The 17089-nt window shown below is 47.4% G+C and overlaps 1 protein-coding gene across 7 annotated transcripts in view; it reads left to right on the forward strand.

Moving 5' to 3' along the window:
* LOC117434043 (rho guanine nucleotide exchange factor 1) overlaps positions 1–17089 on the forward strand; it is a 37808-nt gene that overhangs the window by 11007 nt on the left and 9712 nt on the right. Inside the window, exons 6-23 of one of the 7 annotated variants that reach the window (XM_059011118.1) lie at positions 468–510; positions 1139–1244; positions 1606–1746; positions 3880–3909; positions 4448–4465; positions 4888–4987; positions 5371–5467; positions 6452–6487; positions 7930–8100; positions 8376–8502; positions 11612–11623; positions 13306–13479; positions 13680–13855; positions 14715–14861; positions 15443–15525; positions 16359–16484; positions 16719–16833; positions 16980–17080. In XM_059011118.1, the coding sequence (XP_058867101.1) occupies positions 468–510; positions 1139–1244; positions 1606–1746; positions 3880–3909; positions 4448–4465; positions 4888–4987; positions 5371–5467; positions 6452–6487; positions 7930–8100; positions 8376–8502; positions 11612–11623; positions 13306–13479; positions 13680–13855; positions 14715–14861; positions 15443–15525; positions 16359–16484; positions 16719–16833; positions 16980–17080 (1803 nt within the window). Of the gene's footprint in view, positions 1–467; positions 511–1138; positions 1245–1605; positions 1747–2395; positions 2630–3879; positions 3910–4447; positions 4466–4887; positions 4988–5370; positions 5468–6451; positions 6488–7929; positions 8101–8375; positions 8503–11611; positions 11624–13305; positions 13480–13679; positions 13856–14714; positions 14862–15442; positions 15526–16358; positions 16485–16718; positions 16834–16979; positions 17081–17089 lie in introns of those variants that run through there. The other 6 variants (XM_059011119.1, XM_059011121.1, XM_059011120.1 and 3 more) reach the window with 6 other exon arrangements.

Below are 17089 nucleotides of genomic sequence, written 5' to 3' on the forward strand. Positions count from 1 at the left end.
CAGTAGTGCGAGGATGGCGCACCAGCTGAGGATCCAGTAACGTGGTGCTGAGGTCAGGCGAGTCCAGGGCAGAGCAGGAGGGGTGGATCCAGAGATCTACAAGGCCAGTCGAAACCCCAGCTCTCATTCAAATGTGTTGCTTCATGAAACACAAATGGGACCAGAGCAGAGAGACGCAGAGTCAGCCAGTGCAGAGATCTTTTTAAATAGATGTTGCTAATGCTATAGTTTATAGCTGGAAAATGCCGCCTGAGAAAATAAGGAAACAATAGCAAGGGAGCCATCTGGTGGCGGGATCGCAGATCTACAGCGCAGTGATTCTTTTCGAATGTTGATGGTGTGAAGTTTGCAGGGCAGGTTCGTCCACACGCTGCCCACGTTGCTGACCCCTTGGCGGTGTTATTGATGCCCTTGGCGGAGGGTGTGTGTAACGTGTGTGTGTGTTTGTTTGCTGTGTTTCTCTCTAGGTTTTAAGAGTCCAGATCCCTCTCAATGTCGCATTTGAACTGGGTGAGTTTATTTATTCATTCACTTCTTTCTTTCTTTCTTTCTTTCTTTCTTTCTTTCTTTCTTTTTCTTTCTTTCTTTCTTCTATTGTTTTAATAGTTAATTCACGTATCATTCATGTAATCAATCTGACTCTCCTCTCCCTCCCCTCTCTGTATCTCCCTATCCTCCCTCTCCCCCTCTTCCCTCCTCCTCTCTCCCCTCTCCCCCTCCTGCTCTCTCCTCTCCCCCTCTCCTCTCTCTCCTCTCCTCTCTCCCCTCCTCCTCTCTCCTCTCTCCTCTCCCCTCTCCCCCTCCTCCTCTCCTCTCCTCTCTCTCCCCTCTCCTCTCTCTCCCCTATCCTCCCTCTCCTGCTCTCCCCTCTCCTGCTCTCTCCTCTCCCCCTCTCCCCCTCTCCTCTCTCCCCTCTCCCCTCCTCCTCCCTCTCCTGCTCTCCCCTCTCCTGCTCTCCTCTCCCTTCTCCCCCTCCTCCTCTCTCTCCTCTCTCCTCTCTCCTCTCTCCTCTCTCCTCTCTCCTCTCTCCTCTCTCCTCTCTCCTCTCCCCCTCTCTCTCCTCTCTCCTCTCTCCTCTCTCCTCTCCTCTCCTCTCTCTCCTCTCTCCTCTCTCCTCCTCTCTCCCCTCTCTGTTCAGATCGTACTCGTCCCGAGTTGTTCTCGGAGGAACAGCAGAAGAAGTTTGTGCGAGAGGTTCAGACGCTGCAGGCTCAGGAGCTGCTGGTGCAGCTGGATGACTTCAGGTGAGGAGAGGAAAGGAGGAGGGGAGAGAGAGAGGGAGGGGAGGAGGGAGGGGAGAGGAGAGGATGGGATGTGAGAGGAGGAGGAGGAGAGGATGACTACTGACTTCTGCTTACTGACTTCTTGCTTGTCAGTAACCAATCAGCTGCTTCCCCTGTTGACTGACATGCTTTCAGCCAGTAAGCTCTGATATCTGATACTACGTTAGGTTAAATAAATCAATCTCTCTCCCTCTCTCCCTCCCCTCTCTCTCTATCTCTGTCTCCCCCCTCTGTCTCCTCTCTCCCTCCCCTCTCTCTCTATCTCCCCTCTGTCTGCTCTCTTCCCTTCCCCCCTCTCTCTCTATTCTCCCTCCCCTCCCAGGCAGAAGAGGATGATGGGAATGACTCCCTGTGAGCTGGAGCTGTCGGAGTTGGAGTCGATCCGGTCATGTGACCGCGCCACGCAGGAGGCCAGAGAGCGCGCCATCGCTGAGCAGCTACTGGAGAAACTGGGAGAGATCCAGTGAGTCCCGCTAAACCAGTGCAGTGCAAACTGAGAGAGAGAGCCAGCGAGTCCCGCTAAACCAGTACAGTGCAAACTGGGAGAGATCCAGCGAGACCAGTGCAGTGAAAACTAGGGTGCTAGACTGAGTCATGCTCCCTAAACCAGGGCAGTCAGATAATTGAGGGGGTTAGACTGCTACAGGGATGCCAATAAGATTCCTGTTGCAGAGCAGTTTGATCCATTCCTGTTTTTACTAGGAGTCTCTGTCTGTGTGTGTCTGTGTGTGTGTCGTGTCTCTGTCTGTGCAAAAGATATGAGCAGCAAAGCATTGTGGGACCCCAAACATGCCACGCTGGCAAAATGGAGTGCTTTCCCTTTGGCACTTCTCCAAACCAGAAGAGAAAAACCCAAGATTGAATTTCCCAGGAGTGCAGTGAACAAGAGAAACGAGAGAGCCTGCTGTGTGTAATGCAAACAAAGACCCTTTGAGAGAGAGAGAGAGAGAGAGAGGCAGGCAGCAGAACCCTCGAGAGTGATGTCACCTCCGCTCACACCGATTGGCCAGCTGCTGGGGGATGGAGGGGGGGGCTGCTCCCTGATTGGCTGAGTCTGGGTGGGCTTCTGTGATTGGATTCTAGTACAGTATTGCACTGGGGTTGCATCATGAAGCTGTAGAGTTTTTAAAAGGAGCCTGTTGTGTCTTTGGAGGGCTTTTTCACTTTTGAAAACCAGATCCAGTGTAGACTCCCCTAACAGAACATGTGCAGAATTTTCTCAGCCTTCTTTAAACACGGCAAAGCAGCGTCTGGGTTTGTTTACTTGTGCGAGGCTCCGAGTCCGACTGAGAGGCAAAACAATTTAGATCTCGAGAAAATACTGCAGGAAAAATGCTACTCAAACGGTGAGCCCAAATTCATTTTAATATTTAAAAAAAACAGACAGGATAGATTTTATTTTTTGTTTTGTTATTGAACTGTTTCATGCACGTCGACCTCATATGGGGACGGATTCAAAGAAAAACACTCTTTGGTCATTCGCGTGTGTGTGTGTCTGTGTGTGTGTGTGTCTGTGTGTGTGTGTGTGTCTGTGTGTGTGTGTGTGTGTGTGTCTGTGTGTGTGTGTGTGTGTGTGTGTGTGTGTGTCTGTGTGTGTGTATATAGGGGACATGCTGAAGATGCAAAATGCATGAGAGCCTCATATTTTGTTTTTTTTCCCTGATATAAAGCAAAGTGAAAAAAAAATTGAAAACATTTTCAATGGAAAATATGTGTCCAGAAAACTTAACTTTTTTCAGCTATTTTTAATTGTGCGTGTGTGTGTTATATACAGTAATGTTGCACTGTGGTTCTAGGCGTGTCTGGGTTCAGTGTGTTTGTGTTATATACAGTAATGTTGCGCTGTGGTTCTAGGCGTGTCTGGGTTCAGTGTGTGTTATATACAGTAATGTTGCACTGTGGTTCTAGGTGTGTCTGGGTTCAGTGTGTGTGTGTTATATACAGTACTATCCTGTGGGTTCATTGTGTGTGTGTGTGTGTGTGTGTGTGTGTGTGTGTGTTATATACAGTAATATCCTGTGGGTTCATTGTGTTGTATACAGTACTATCCTGTGGGTTCAGTGTGTTATATACAGTACTATCCTGTGGGTTCATTGTGTTATATACAGTAATATCCTGTGGGTTCATTGTGTTGTATACAGTACTATCCTGTGGGTTCAGTGTGTTATATACAGTACTATCCTGTGGGTTCATTGTGTTATATACAGTAATATCCTGTGGGTTCATTCTCTGTGTCTGTCTGGTCTCCAGCATCTGGTTTTGATTTTGCATCTGGAGAGTGTTTTGACTTTTTGATCTTTCATCTGTTTCGCATTGATTCAACCCACATTCAGGGTCACTGTACTTGAAAATAGTTTCCATTCCTCTGTGAGCTTCTTCATCAGAATAATAATGATAATAATGATAATGATAGTAAGACTCCCATTGCAGGGCAGTGTGAGAGCCAGTCCAGGTTTTATATTCATTCTGAGAGCTGCTGCTTTTTCCTTCTTGAGCTCACAGAACACATGTAAACCCTGGACTGGCTCTCGCTGCTCTGCAGTGGGAGTGCTCCGTGTTTCTCCTCTAACCCGGCTTTTCTCTCTCTTTATTTCAGACCCTCGATCAGTAATGATGAAGACAAGGGGTGAGAATCGAATTTGTTATTGATAGGAAACAAGCAGACCAGCGTTTGGGCTCTAGTGCCTTCATCAGTGTTTTTGAGGCAAAACTTCAAAAAAATATCTCTGTGTTTTAAAAAATTATATATACAAAAATAATACTAAAAACCTTTTAAAGAAAGGTCCCTATAGAAATGTTATTTTCACACAGGCGTCTGTCTGTCTGCCCCGCGGGGGGGGAGGACCCCGCAATGACATCACTGCCTGTATGTGAACAATAGAGCACTCTGTCTGGGGTCCTTCACTGACGGGGCTGTCCCTTCAGGGCCTGTCCTGTGATGAAAGAGAGTCGCATTGTGTACAGAGGAGAGTTGCTTCAGACAGACACACACTCATTATTTATACTTGGCATTTTCTCTATCCTGAAGCGTTCTGTCTTCTTCAAATCCGTGTCATTCAGAGTGTTGTAGGAGGAGTCGTGTTCCCTTTAATACCCCCCCCCCCCCCCCACCCCCCCCGCATGCCACGAAGGGTAATTCTTTTCTTTCCATATTTCCCCTTTAGAAAAATCCAAAGCTCTAAGTGAGGGCCGTGCTTTCTTCTGCATTTTCTTTGAAATGTTCACTTGTGTCTAATGTCCCATTTTTGTCTAAATTGTCCACTTTTTTCTGTGTGTGTGTGTGTGTGCATGTCTGTTTCTCTCTCTCTCTCTCTCTCTCTCTCTGTGCGTCTCTCTGTGTGTGTGTGTGTGTGTGTGTGTGTGTGCCCCTCTCTCTCTTTCTCTCTGTGCCTCTGTCTCTCTCTCTCTCTCTCTCTCACTCTCTGTGTGTGTGCCTCTGTCTCTCTCTCTCTCTCTCTCTGTGTGTGTGCCTCTGTCTCTCTCTCTCTCTCTCTCTCTCTCTGTGTGTGCCTCTGTCTCTCTCTCTCTCTCTCTCTCTGTGTGTGCCTCTCTGTCTCTCTCTTTCTCTCTCTCTCTCTCTGTGTGTGTGTGCGTGTGCGTGCAGCTCATCGATGTTCAGCGCTGTGGTTTCCTACATGAAACACCTGGGAGTGAAGAGCAAGTCCACAGACAGCAAGAAATCAAGAGGCTTCTTCCGGAAGAAGGTAACAGTGATACAGAGAGAGAGAGAGAGAGAGAGAGAGAGAGAGAGAGAGAGAGAGAGAGAGAGGGACAGAGAAAGATACAGAGAGAGAGAGAGAGAGAGAGAGAGGGACAGAGAAAGATACAGAGGGAGAGAGGGGGGGGGGCAGACACACACAGAGAGGGGGACGCACAGCGAGCCACACAGAATGATGCATCGACTCACCCGATGTGTATCTGTCCTATTCAAAACTGAAGTAAATACTCCTGCATTGAAACGACACAGTGATGCAGGCTGGGGTTTAAGGACATATTCCTGCATTGAAATCATTTTGTGTTTGAGTTGATTCAGCGCTGCAGTGAATGCTGATCCTGTCCGTCTGTCTGTCTGTCTGTCCGTCCTCAGATCCCTGGGATGAAGAAGTTCGACGATCATTCCAAAGGGAGCAACAAGCGCTTTCCCAGCCTCCTGGCTGACACGGCGCGCTGGATAGGGGGCAGCAGTACGTATGGACTCTATACATCTGTCTCTCACACGCACACGCAGCACTGCAAAAATCCATCCTTCGGATGAGACGTAAAAACCGAGGTCCTCTTGGAAGTGACTCAGCAGCAGCAGCAGCAGTTGTTGATGATGCAGAGTTCACCCCCCTAGTGTCTGTAAGTCGCTTTGGATAAAAGCGTCTGCTAAATGACTATTATTATTATTATTATTATTATTATTATTATTATTATTATTATTATTATTACAGCTCACTCCCAGCAGGGAGAGAGAATCACCTACTGGGCACACATAACACAAACAGTAACCATGCCCAGTCTAGCGCCACCTAGCCCCCCAGATTGGAACCCAGGCCTCCAGAGGAAGGTGAAAGGCTGGTCTAGTGCATTAACATGAACCCGCTAGCACCACCTAGCTCCCCAGATTGGAACCCAGGCCTCCAGAGGAAGGTGAAAGGCTGGTCTAGAGCGGGTCTTCTCAGACTAAATCCTGGGCAGCCCCTGGGTCTGCTGGTTTTCGTTCCAGCTGAGCTCTGAATGACTTCTCCAGACCCTTCCCTGAACTGATAATTTGCTCAATTAGACTTTTTCACTTGTTCTCAGCCTCCTACAAAGCTGCAGAGTTCAAGTTACTTATGAAATGTTACGGCTGACTTGAAATCTGCAAACTGTTTAAGAGCTGAAAACAAGTAAAACGGGTCTAATTCAGCAAATCCCTCCAAGCCAGGAGAGAGTCGGGTTTAAAATCGTAAAGGCTTGGTGTTGGAGCGAACAGAACCAGTCCGAGTGATTGAAGCGATTGTTGAAGAGCAGTGCGCAGGCCATGTAATACTGAAGGGCCTCGCTGCTGTTTCAAAGGGGAGAGTACGCTCTCTGCTCGTCCTTGATTTGTCTCTGCTGGTTTCTCTCCTGGTTTATTTTTCCACCCCACCCGTAATTTACCTTTTAAAAAAAAAAAAGTATTTTCCTTTTTATTTGTTTTGCAGATGTTGAAAACAGAGCTTGTAAAGTAGAGACTGAAGGTACTCCCTTCCCCCCCCCCCTTTATTCTCAGAGTGGTCCCTTCCTCTCTGATTTAAACCCAATGCACGTTGGCATGTACCATACGTAACAGGGGGGGTTCTTCTTTTTCTTCTTCTCTCATTAATTATTAAACCCTCATTTGAAAAAGTCTCTAACTTCTGTGTGCTGTAGAACATCTCTATCTCTTGGCATGCCTGTCCAAATCCATTCCTGGATGAAATGTCCTGAACTAAAAACAACTCTATTAAATATGTTAATAAGCGTTGCAGAGTGCTGGGGTTTGAATACCACACAGGAACAAGATACCTTTCTCTAGAAACCTGCCATGAACCCGCTAGCGCCACCTAGCCCCCCAGACTGGAACCCAGACCTCCAGAGGAAGGTGAAAGGCTGGTCTAGTACATTAACATGAACCCGCTAGCACCACCTAGCCCCCCAGATTGGAACCCAGGCCTCCAGAGGAAGGTGAAAGGCTGGTCTAGTGCATTAACATGAACCTGCTAGCGCCACCTAGCCCCCCAGATTGGAACCCAGGCCTCCAGAGGAAGGTGAAAGGCAGTTCCTATACAGTTTAGTGCAGTGCGGTATTCAGACTGCAATCTCAACTCCAGCCCTGTGCGTTGCTCATTGCAGTCTCTCTGATTGTTTTTTTTATAGGTGGGGTGGGACTCTCAATCGATTTGTCACTTCTCTCCCATCAGTACTAACCCACTTCTTCCCACTATAGGTGGACCTCTGTCCTCATTTATCGGGGTTTGGATCACACAGCCTGTCTCGTCTGTAGAATTTTGGGTAGCAGCACGACTTTTACTAACCAACGAAACAAACCGACGCCTTATTTGTTTCCTCTCGCTGTTTCTAGTTGTCAGTTTTATGTTGCATCGAGGTTTTTATTGTGTGATTATTCAAGTCAGTCAGTCTCTGTCCACGATGGTCATCGAGTAACAGAGCCCAAGTAAACGGACTCTGCAGCACGTGGCTCAGCTTTAGGAGATGAGATCTATATTAAGAGACAGTTTAAACCCTTTTATGCATAAAATATTGAAAATGGCTGAAAAAATAAAATAGGTTTAGACACGTAATTATCAATTAAAAATATATTAATTTTTTCAACTTTTTTCCCATTGTTTTATATGGGGTGAAAAATTGCATCCGGTTCATATGAGGCTCACATGCATTAGCTTGCTAGTCTTCCACTTGTCCCCTAGATAGAGAGATAGAGAGAGAGATAGATAGAGAGACTAGGAGAGTTTTATCCATCCCCATATAAGGTCGCCATGCACAGATAAGAAAAATGACCTTAAAATAAAATTCTTCCTTCTTCCTCTTTTGGTCTTTGCTGATCGGAGGCAGGCCGTCCGTCTGTCTGCCTGTGGTCACTCTCGCTGACCCTCGCTCTGTGTGTGTGTTGTGACTGCTGCCCTTCCGTCTGTCTGTCCAGGTGAAAAGGACCGACCGAACTCCGAGCGCAAGAACTCTGCCGGGCTACCCGCCAAACAGGACAGCAGCCAGAGAGGCGGGGGCAAGCCCGTGGGGGGGGCGGAGACTGCTGAGGTGTCGACTGTGACGATCAGCATCACCTCCAGTGGAGACAGCAACCAGGGGGACACAGGTGAGGGGGGGGGGGGAAGGGGAAAGGTTGAGGAGGGAAGGGCTTAAGAGAGTGCGGTTAGGGGAGAAGGAGAAAAGGGGAAGGAAGGAGGGAGTGGAAGGAGGGAAGGGCTTAAGGAAGTGGGGTGGGGGGAGGAGGAGGGATGGGAGAGGAGGGACGGGCGAAAGGAAAGGCAAGGCTACAATCTCATGTTTTGAATGGAATCAGGTAGGATGTGCAGTTTTGCGCAGTCTGATGAATACAGGTCACTGATTCTCTCGCACTGTCTCTCTCAGCTCAGGGAAGTGTTCGCCCCGATGGTTCGGGAGACCCCTCTGACCAGGGGGGGAAAGGAGGAGCTGTCTGGGACCCCCCCGCCCCTAACGAGACCCCCCCGGAGGAGGGGGTGCTGGAGAGCGAGAGGTGAGAGACCCACTGATACTGACACACTAACAGACTGATACTGGTACAGACACACTGATACAGACACATGCATACATACAGTGGTGGAAGACACAGACAGACAGACACACACACACACTCAGTAACACACGGATACAGACACGCTGCTACTGACACACACACATACATACACACACTGACAAATAAGCAGGTATATACAAACTGATGGACGCACACACACACTTTTGGCACATTTCACTCTCAAACTGCATACATTTTCAATGGAAGACAGGAAGGGATCAGATCAGTGCATTATTCTACTCAGTGCCAGATTTAGGGGCCGTGTTGAAAGTTCCCTTGGCGATGAATAGCGGCTCTAGGCAGGTGCCTGCCTACCTGTCTGGTGTCTCACTGTTGCTGCTGCTGTTGCTGCTGCTGCTGCTGCTGCTGCTTTGAAAAACCGCTGCTTTGAAGAACATCTCGGATATTTGGAGACGCCCCCTTACCCAGCCTCCCCTACACACTACCCCCCTACCCTTTCCGTCTCATCTGTCTGTCTCTATCTGTTTCATGTCTTCTTTCTAACATTTAGAGCCCCATTCACATTTGTCAGAGATTGTCAAAGATATTAGTGTCAGTACTTGATAGTGAGATCGGTCGCTGATATTAAATTAATATATACGGAAAGGCACAGTGTGTTTATTTTTTCTTGTGTCATCACCGTTATCATCATCATCATTATTATTATTATTATTAGTAATATTAGTGGTATTATTATTAATATTTGCATTAACACTTAACACATGCGCTAAAGACCATTGTGGTCTTTTATACTGGCGAAGCAGATTCATTTCAGCTCTGCCAGCTTCACCACTCTGTCTGTTTAAAAGTAGACTAGGCGGAGCTGCCAGCATTAAACACGACACAGGGTTTGAATGGAGGATGGCTATTCAGTGCCCAGCTTTTAGGGTTCCCCAGGCAAGCTCAAAGCCAGATTTAGATTCAAGAGAAAAAAATAAAGAAACGATAGTACTGGAGACACCTCTCTGAACGACTGCAAACGCCGCGCAGCAGTGAAGGGGTGGATGTGAAAAAGCCATTTGAAATAACGTTCACCGCTGCTTTACAAGTGCCCTGTGGTGGTGTGGACCCCCCTGAGTTTGTAGTGATCCCTTCCTGTTTGTTCCTGTGCGCTCTGTGGCATCGCTCATCGTTTGTTTTTGAGTCGCTTCGTGTGTTTTTTTTTTTGGTAAGAATTTTCACAGGTCGGTGACTGCAAGGCAGAAATAAAACCCACAACGTGGGCCTGTGTAGCACTTCGTTGTATGGGGGGGGGGATGGAAATAAGACTCCCGTTGCACAGCAGTCTGATCCGTTACAGGTTTCACTAGGAGTTTGATAATAAGACACACCTGAGCTTGTTAGCTAGACACACTGGGGGCTGATCAAGCTGGTAGTAAAACCTGGACTGGGTGACACTGCTGTGCAGTAGGAGTCTTGTTACCATCCCTGGGGTCTGTGTAGCGCTTGTGTATCTGCTGTAGCTGAGTCTTGTGATGGTTTGTATAGCTGCATTGTGCAATGGGGCTTGTGTGTGGTGAGGTCCAGAAAAAAATGACTATTGGATGTATTGGAGCTCTGTCTTCTCAGACTGGGCAAACAGAAACGGCTTTGGGGGCTCGCCCACCCCCCCCCCTCCCTGGTTTGAGGATTATTTGTTTGAGAGTTGGCCTTCCTCGTTGCTGTTGTTTTCCTTGCAGTCCACTGTTCGGCTTTGTGTGTGCGTGTGTGTGCGTGCGTGCTTGCGTGCGTGCGCGTGTGTGCGTGCGTGCATGCGTGTCTGTGTGTGCTTGTGTGTGTGCGTGCGTGTGTGTGTTAATTCTGCACAAACTGATCATTCCATTACCGGGATGGAGCTCTCCACAGAAATCAGGAGCTGACAATCAGGCGAGGGTCTCTGGTGTCGATCTGGCTGATTTTAACGTTCAGAGTGAATTAAGAAACAGCTGCTTGGGTTTGTGATGATCGCTGCTTTTCTTAAAGACTCAATGCGATCCACACAAACCCAAGCAGCTGTTTCTGAATTCGCTCTGAACGGTAAAATCAGCCTGATGGACACCAGCGACCCTCACTGGATTGTCAGGAACTGATTTCTGCGGAGAGCTCTGTCTTAATAATGGAGGAATAGGGTGTGTCCTGTACTCGGTGTTCTCTGGAGCGCTGGCAGTGTAGTGGGCTCTGGTCGTGTGGCTCGCTGTTTCTCGCGTCCCGGGCTCGCTGGATCCGTGGCTCTGTCTCGGGAATCTCGGGTTCAGATTCTGCTCCTGAATTAAACCAGCCGTCACCGTGATGCAAAGAGCTTGTTTATGAATTGAGAAAGAAATCCGCTAAATCTGATCAAAAGCTATAGTGTGTTTATTTTTATTTTAGTAATTTTAGTTATTTAAAATAATAATAATAATAATAATAATAAAGTCCAGTTTTTTTTTCTTTACAAATATTTTTACAGGAGACATTTTTGTACACTTTTTTTGTCATACAAAACAAATAATATTTTTTACAAGATATTTCTTTTATGAATTGAAGTAACTTTTTAAAAATATATTGAATGATTTAAATAAACAGATAAATAAGCAGCAATTTATTTATTTTAGTAATTAATTGTATTTTTTTTTTTTAGAATTTCATTTTGTAAAATGGAACAATATTCCGTCTTGCATTGTGGTGACTGTTTCAAATCAATGTCTTTTTTTAACAATCGCATCCTAACCAAGCCGACTGACTAACTGTGGGCCGCTGCATAATGGGAGAGAGAGAGAGGGGGGAGGAATTAAAATAAACACCCGGGTATTTTTATCAGAATAAACACCCGGGTATTTATTTTATTGGAATAAATACCCTTTTAAAAATATATATTTTTGAAATGTTTTATTTTTTAGTTTCTAATCATTTTAAATATATTTTTTATTTGTTAATGTATTTATTTATTCATTCATGTATTCCCTGTCCCTGGTGATTCCTGGCTCATTCGACAGCGCTTCTCTATTCCAGTGCGCTCCCTCCCTCCCTCCCTCCCTCCCTGTCCCTGGTGATTCCGGGTCATTAATTCCGGGTTCCTCTTTGTTTTCAGAAAGAGAAAGAGGTGGGTGTGTCTGCTGGTGCCTTTGCTAGGGTTATGACAGTGGATGACAAGTTATGTGTGTGTGACAAAAAAACAAAACTTAAAAACATGGCAAAAAAATACCTGAATGGCTAAGTATCTTTATTATCTTATTATTATTATTATTATTATTATTATTATTATTATTATTATTATTATTATTATTATTATTATTAGTAGTAGTAGTAGTGTTGTTATTACTATTATTATTATTATTATTATTATTATTAGTAGTAGTAGTAGTAGTAGTAGTAGTAGTAGTAGTAGTAGTAGTAGTGTTGTTATTACTGTTATTAGTATTATTATCATTGTACCAACTACAACACACTGCCCTCTAGTGGATGTGAGGGAACACAAAGCCACTGTTCCAGGAGCAGCTGTTTGAAACCTGGTTCCAGGAGACCGCCTGGAGACCTAGTCTGAGGTTGCTGTGTCAAACCCCAAGTCTCCCCTGGTGTGTCGTGCAGTGGCCTGAAACCCGCAGAGTGGCTCTGTGCTCCCACCTCTTTAGCAATACATCAGTGATTAATACCACAGAGCACAAATCTGGTATTTTCTCTTGTACATCCACTAGGGGGCAGAGTGGTGCATGGTGGACAGGGTAATGGTGACCTCATAGTGTTCAGTAAGGTGTACACTTTGTTGTAAAGTACCGTGGAAGAATAATGCAGCACAGAATGGAAAGTTCGTGCCCCCCCCCCCCCCCCCCCCAATAGTCTAATTTAATGGGACTTTTAGTTGGTCCGCTGCTTTCAAACCCTCATAGGATCACGGTTTTTGTTTGCTGTGAAACTCCAAAAGCAGTACCGTTGCAGAATATCATGCGAGAGTAACAGGAGAGCTCAAATACAGCGACTGACAAAGGTTTTGCAGCATCGCCCTCTGTATAGAATGAACACATTTTGCTGCAATAATGTTACGTTAACATATTGAATCACAAACCGCATCCCCCAGATGCTTAACGAAGAACTGAACAAAATCCGACATTTCGAAGTCTAACATGAAATACTGCTGTACTACTATTGCGGCTTCCGGCAGACTTTGTTTGCGATATCGTTTTGTAGTTTCTTTGATTTACTAAAAAAAAAACAAGAGTCTCAATCCTAAAATTCCAGGTGATGCAAAACTTTTGGCCATAGCTGTACATTGCTACTGTCATATAAATCCGTTTTTAATCCATCCGAACATTTGAAGTCAGTTTATCTTTGAGTAAGGGTCTCTTTTTTTTTGTCCGTTGATTTGCGGCTGGTACGCTGTGCAGAGAGTACCGTTGCAGTCCTTCCTACATGAAAACCACAGTCTTTACATACTGAGTTCAGAGTAGGTCATCTCTAGCTTCTTATCAGTGCTGTAATCTCTCTTTCTCTAATGCATGCACTCACTTATTCTCCCTCTGTGTGTGTCTCCGTCTGTCTCTCCCTCATCCTGTGTCTTTTTCTCCCCTCCTCCATCCCTCTTTCACTCCTGTGCTTATATAAACCCTGCGATCCCCACTCCTTTCACCCATCTCTTCTCCTCTTTCTCCTCTCTTCCCCATCCACCCTCTCTCCATCCCTCCTTTTATAAACCCTGGGATCTCCTCTCTCTCTTCCATCCCTCCTTCATTATAAACCCTGAATCTGTCTCCACCCCCCGTCCTGTGTCCCTGTGGCGTGTGGTCTCAGACACGGTGTGCGTCTGGGTCGCTCAGAGAGCCTGTGTGCGCCGGAGCGACGGCGTTCTCAGAAGGGATCCTCCCAGAAGGGCAAGCAGCCGAGATCCCGGAGCGACGTGGACCTGCAGGCAGCCAGCAAAGCCAACAGCCTCCAGAGAGCTGGCAGCACCTCGCAGCCAGCCACGTAGGTCAACTATACAGCTCTGCAATACACGCAGCCACGTAGTCTAATATAGAGAGCCAGTAATTCAGCTAGTATACAGTTCTACATTACAGGCAGATCTCGTACAACTCTGAAATACAGAGGTCTAATACAGCTCGCTCTCTCTCTCTCTGTGTCTCTCTCACACTCACTCCCTCTCCCCCTCTCTCTCTCTCCCGCAGCCCCGAGCCGGGGGGGGGTGAGCCCCCGCAGCCCTTTCTGCTTGCCCAGTCTGAGGAGGCTGAGCCGCGTGTTTCGGAGCTGGACCTCGACCCGCCTAACTGGCGCGAGCAGGCCCCCCCCGAGCACCTCCTCGGACTGAAGAAAACAGAGGTCAAGCGGCAGGAGGTCATCAACGGTGTGTGTGTGTGTGTGTGTGTGTGTGTGTGTGTCTCTGCACAGAGGCTGTTCATCACAGAGCAGGCTCACGTTCTGTGTGTGTTTGTGTGTGTGTGTGTGTGTCTCTGCACAGAGGCTGTTCATCACAGAGCAGGCTCACGTTCTGTGTGTGTTTGTGTGTGTGTGTGTGTGTCTCTGCACAGAGGCTGTTCATCACAGAGCAGACTCATGTTCTCTGTGTGTGTGTGTGTGTCTCTGCACAGAGCTGTTCATCACAGAGCAGACTCATGTTCTCTGTGTGTGTGTGTGCGTGTGTCTCTGCACAGAGCTGTTCATCACAGAGCAGGCTCACGTTCTCTGTGTGTGTGTGTGTCTGCACAGAGGCTGTTCATCACAGAGCAGACTCACGTTCTCTGTGTGTGTGTGTGTGTGTGTGTGTGTGTGTCTCTGCACAGAGGCTGTTCATCACAGAGCAGACTCACGTTCTGTGTGTGTGTGTGTCTCTGCACAGAGGCTGTTCATCACAGAGCAGGCTCACTCTCTGTGTGTGTGTCTGCACAGAGCTGTTCCATCACAGAGCAGACTCACGTTCTGTGTGTGTGTGTGTCTCTGCACAGAGGCTGTTCATCACAGAGCAGACTCACGTTCTGTGTGTGTGTGTGTCTCTCTGCACAGAGCTGTTCATCACAGAGCAGACTCACGTTCTGTGTGTGTGTGTGTGTGTGTGTCTGCACAGAGGCTGTTCATCACAGAGCAGACTCACGTTCTGTGTGTGTGTGTGTCTCTCTGCACAGAGCTGTTCATCACAGAGCAGGCTCACGTTCTGTGTGTGTGTGTGTGTGTGTCTCTGATATCTCTGTTGTGTTCTCTCTGCACAGAGCTGTTCATCACGGAGCACGCTCACGTTCGCATGCTCAATGTCTTGCACACCGTGTTCTACGTGCCGCTGGAGAGAGAGAAGATCATGAGCCTGGATGAGCTGGCTGCCACCTTCCCAGGGCTGGAAGACATCATTGAAGTGCACAGTGAGAGAGCTGCATCATTCTTTATAGCGGGACAGAGACTAGGGGGGGTGAACTCTGCTTCATCAACTGCTGCTGCTGCTGCAGAGTCACTTCCAATAGGAGCTCGTTTGTTTTACGTCTCATCCGAAGCACACACGAGAGCTCCAATACAATGCTGTTAATACACTAGAGCATGAGAGAGCTCAGATACAGGGCTGTAAAATACTGTGATAAGGATTGTGGAAGCAACTGTAATGTGATCTAGTAATGAATCCTCTTTGTTAATGATACCTGACGACAGTGAGTGAATTCAACCAAACCTATTTATCAAAGCGTTCATTAATCAAAGCTTAGCATGCACAGCTTATCAGCAGGTATGGGAATAAAGACCCCCTCCCACTGCATAGCAGTTTGATCCAATCCTGGTTTTCCGAGGAGTTTAATAAGACACGCCTGAGCTTGTTCCCTTTACTCTGTGGCTCATCAAGCTTGTAATAAAGCCTGGAATGGGTGAAACTTTTTGAACCCGTTATATTTTCAGTGCGTGACTCAATGACCAGTCTAGAGCTTGGGAGTGTTTTGAATGTTTTCCTGTTTTTCAGACTCGTTCTACGAAAGCTTGAAGAAGCTGAGGCAGGAGAGCAATTACATTGTGATGCACATCGGAGACACTCTGCTCAGCAGGGTAAGAACGCTGCTCCCTGGGAGCTGCCTGTCTGTCCCATTGGGTTTCGCATCTCCCCTGGTGTGGGGGCGTGTTCTCCTGGTATACCCCGGGGTCCCCTCCATTACTCTGGAAGGCTGAACTAAGAGTTTACTTAGCTTGGTGGATCAAGCCTACCCAACAGTGTGTGTGTGTATTGAGTTGATCTCTCTCTCTCTCTCTCTCTCTCTCTCAGTTCAGTGAGATGGGGGTGAAGGAGGGGGGAGGGTGTCAGTGTGTATTGAGTTGACCCAGTCTGTAATCTCTCTCTCTCTCTCTCTCTCTCTCTCTCTCTCTCTCTCTCTCTCTCTCTCTCAGTTCAGTGGGATGGGGGTGAAGGAGGTGGGAGGGTGTCAGTGTGTATTGAGTTGACCCAGTCTGTAATCTCTCTCTCTCTCTGGTTTCAGTTCGATAGCTTGGTTCAGTGGGATGAGGGTGTCAGTGTGTATTGAGTTGACCCAGTCTGATCTCTCTCCCCCCTCTCTCTCTCTCTCTGTTTTCAGTTCGATGGCTTGGTTCAGTGGGATGAGGGTGTCAGTGTGTATTGAGTTGACCCAGTCTGTAATCTCCCTCTCTCTCTCTCTCTCTCTCTCTCTCTCTCTCTGTTTTCAGTTCGATAGCTTGGTTCAGTGGGATGAGGGTGTCAGTGTGTATTGAGTTGACCCAGTCTGTAATCTCTCCCCCCCCCCTCTCTCTCTCTCTCACTCTCTCTGGTTTCAGTTTGATGGCTTGGTTCAGTGGGATGAGGGTGTCAGTGTGTATTGAGTTGACCCAGTCTGTGATCTCTCTCCCCTCTCCCCTCTCTCTGGTTTCAGTTCGATGGCTCAGAGGGAGAGTGGTTTCAGAAGCTCTCCTCGCGGTTCTCCAGTCACCAGTCCTACGCTCTCGACTTCATCAAAGCCCGGCAGAAGAAAGACTCCAAGTTCAACAGCTTCATTCTGGTGAGCAGCTCCAGCACGCTGCCATCTCCGAGAGAATCCGACTGCAGAGTGGGATCCATTCCTGAGTTTAATGAGACACACCTGAGCTTGTTACACTGGGGCTAATCAAAAACCTGGAATGGATGAAATTGCTATTAAAAAGGAGTCTTGTTTCCATCCCAGTAGACCAGCAACTCTCTCTCTCTCTCACACACACACTCTCTCACTCTCTCTCTCTCTCACTGTGTCTGACAGGAGGCCGAGAGCAATGCTCAGTGTCGCCGCTTGCAGCTCAAAGACATCATCCCCATCGAGATGCAGAGACTGACCAAGTACCCTCTGCTGCTGGAAAACATTGCCAAGTGCACAGGTGTGTCTGTGTGTCTGTGTGTGTCTGTCTGTGTGTGTGTGTGTTTGAGGGCGGGGTAGGAGGCTGGTCAGCTCTCTGTTCATTGCGCTTCTCTCTCTCTCTCTTTCTCTCTCTCTCTCTCTCTCTCTCTCTCTCTCGGTACTCAGACGAGCCACAGGAGAAGTCGAAGATCCAGCAGGCTGCGGAGTGCTGTCGCAAGATCCTGAATCGTGTGAACCAGACTGTGAGAGAGATGGAGAACCTGCTGGTGAGAAAC

The sequence above is a fragment of the Acipenser ruthenus genome, chromosome 41 (assembly GCF_902713425.1).
Source record: "Acipenser ruthenus chromosome 41, fAciRut3.2 maternal haplotype, whole genome shotgun sequence".
Classification (NCBI taxonomy): Eukaryota; Metazoa; Chordata; class Actinopteri; order Acipenseriformes; family Acipenseridae; genus Acipenser; species Acipenser ruthenus.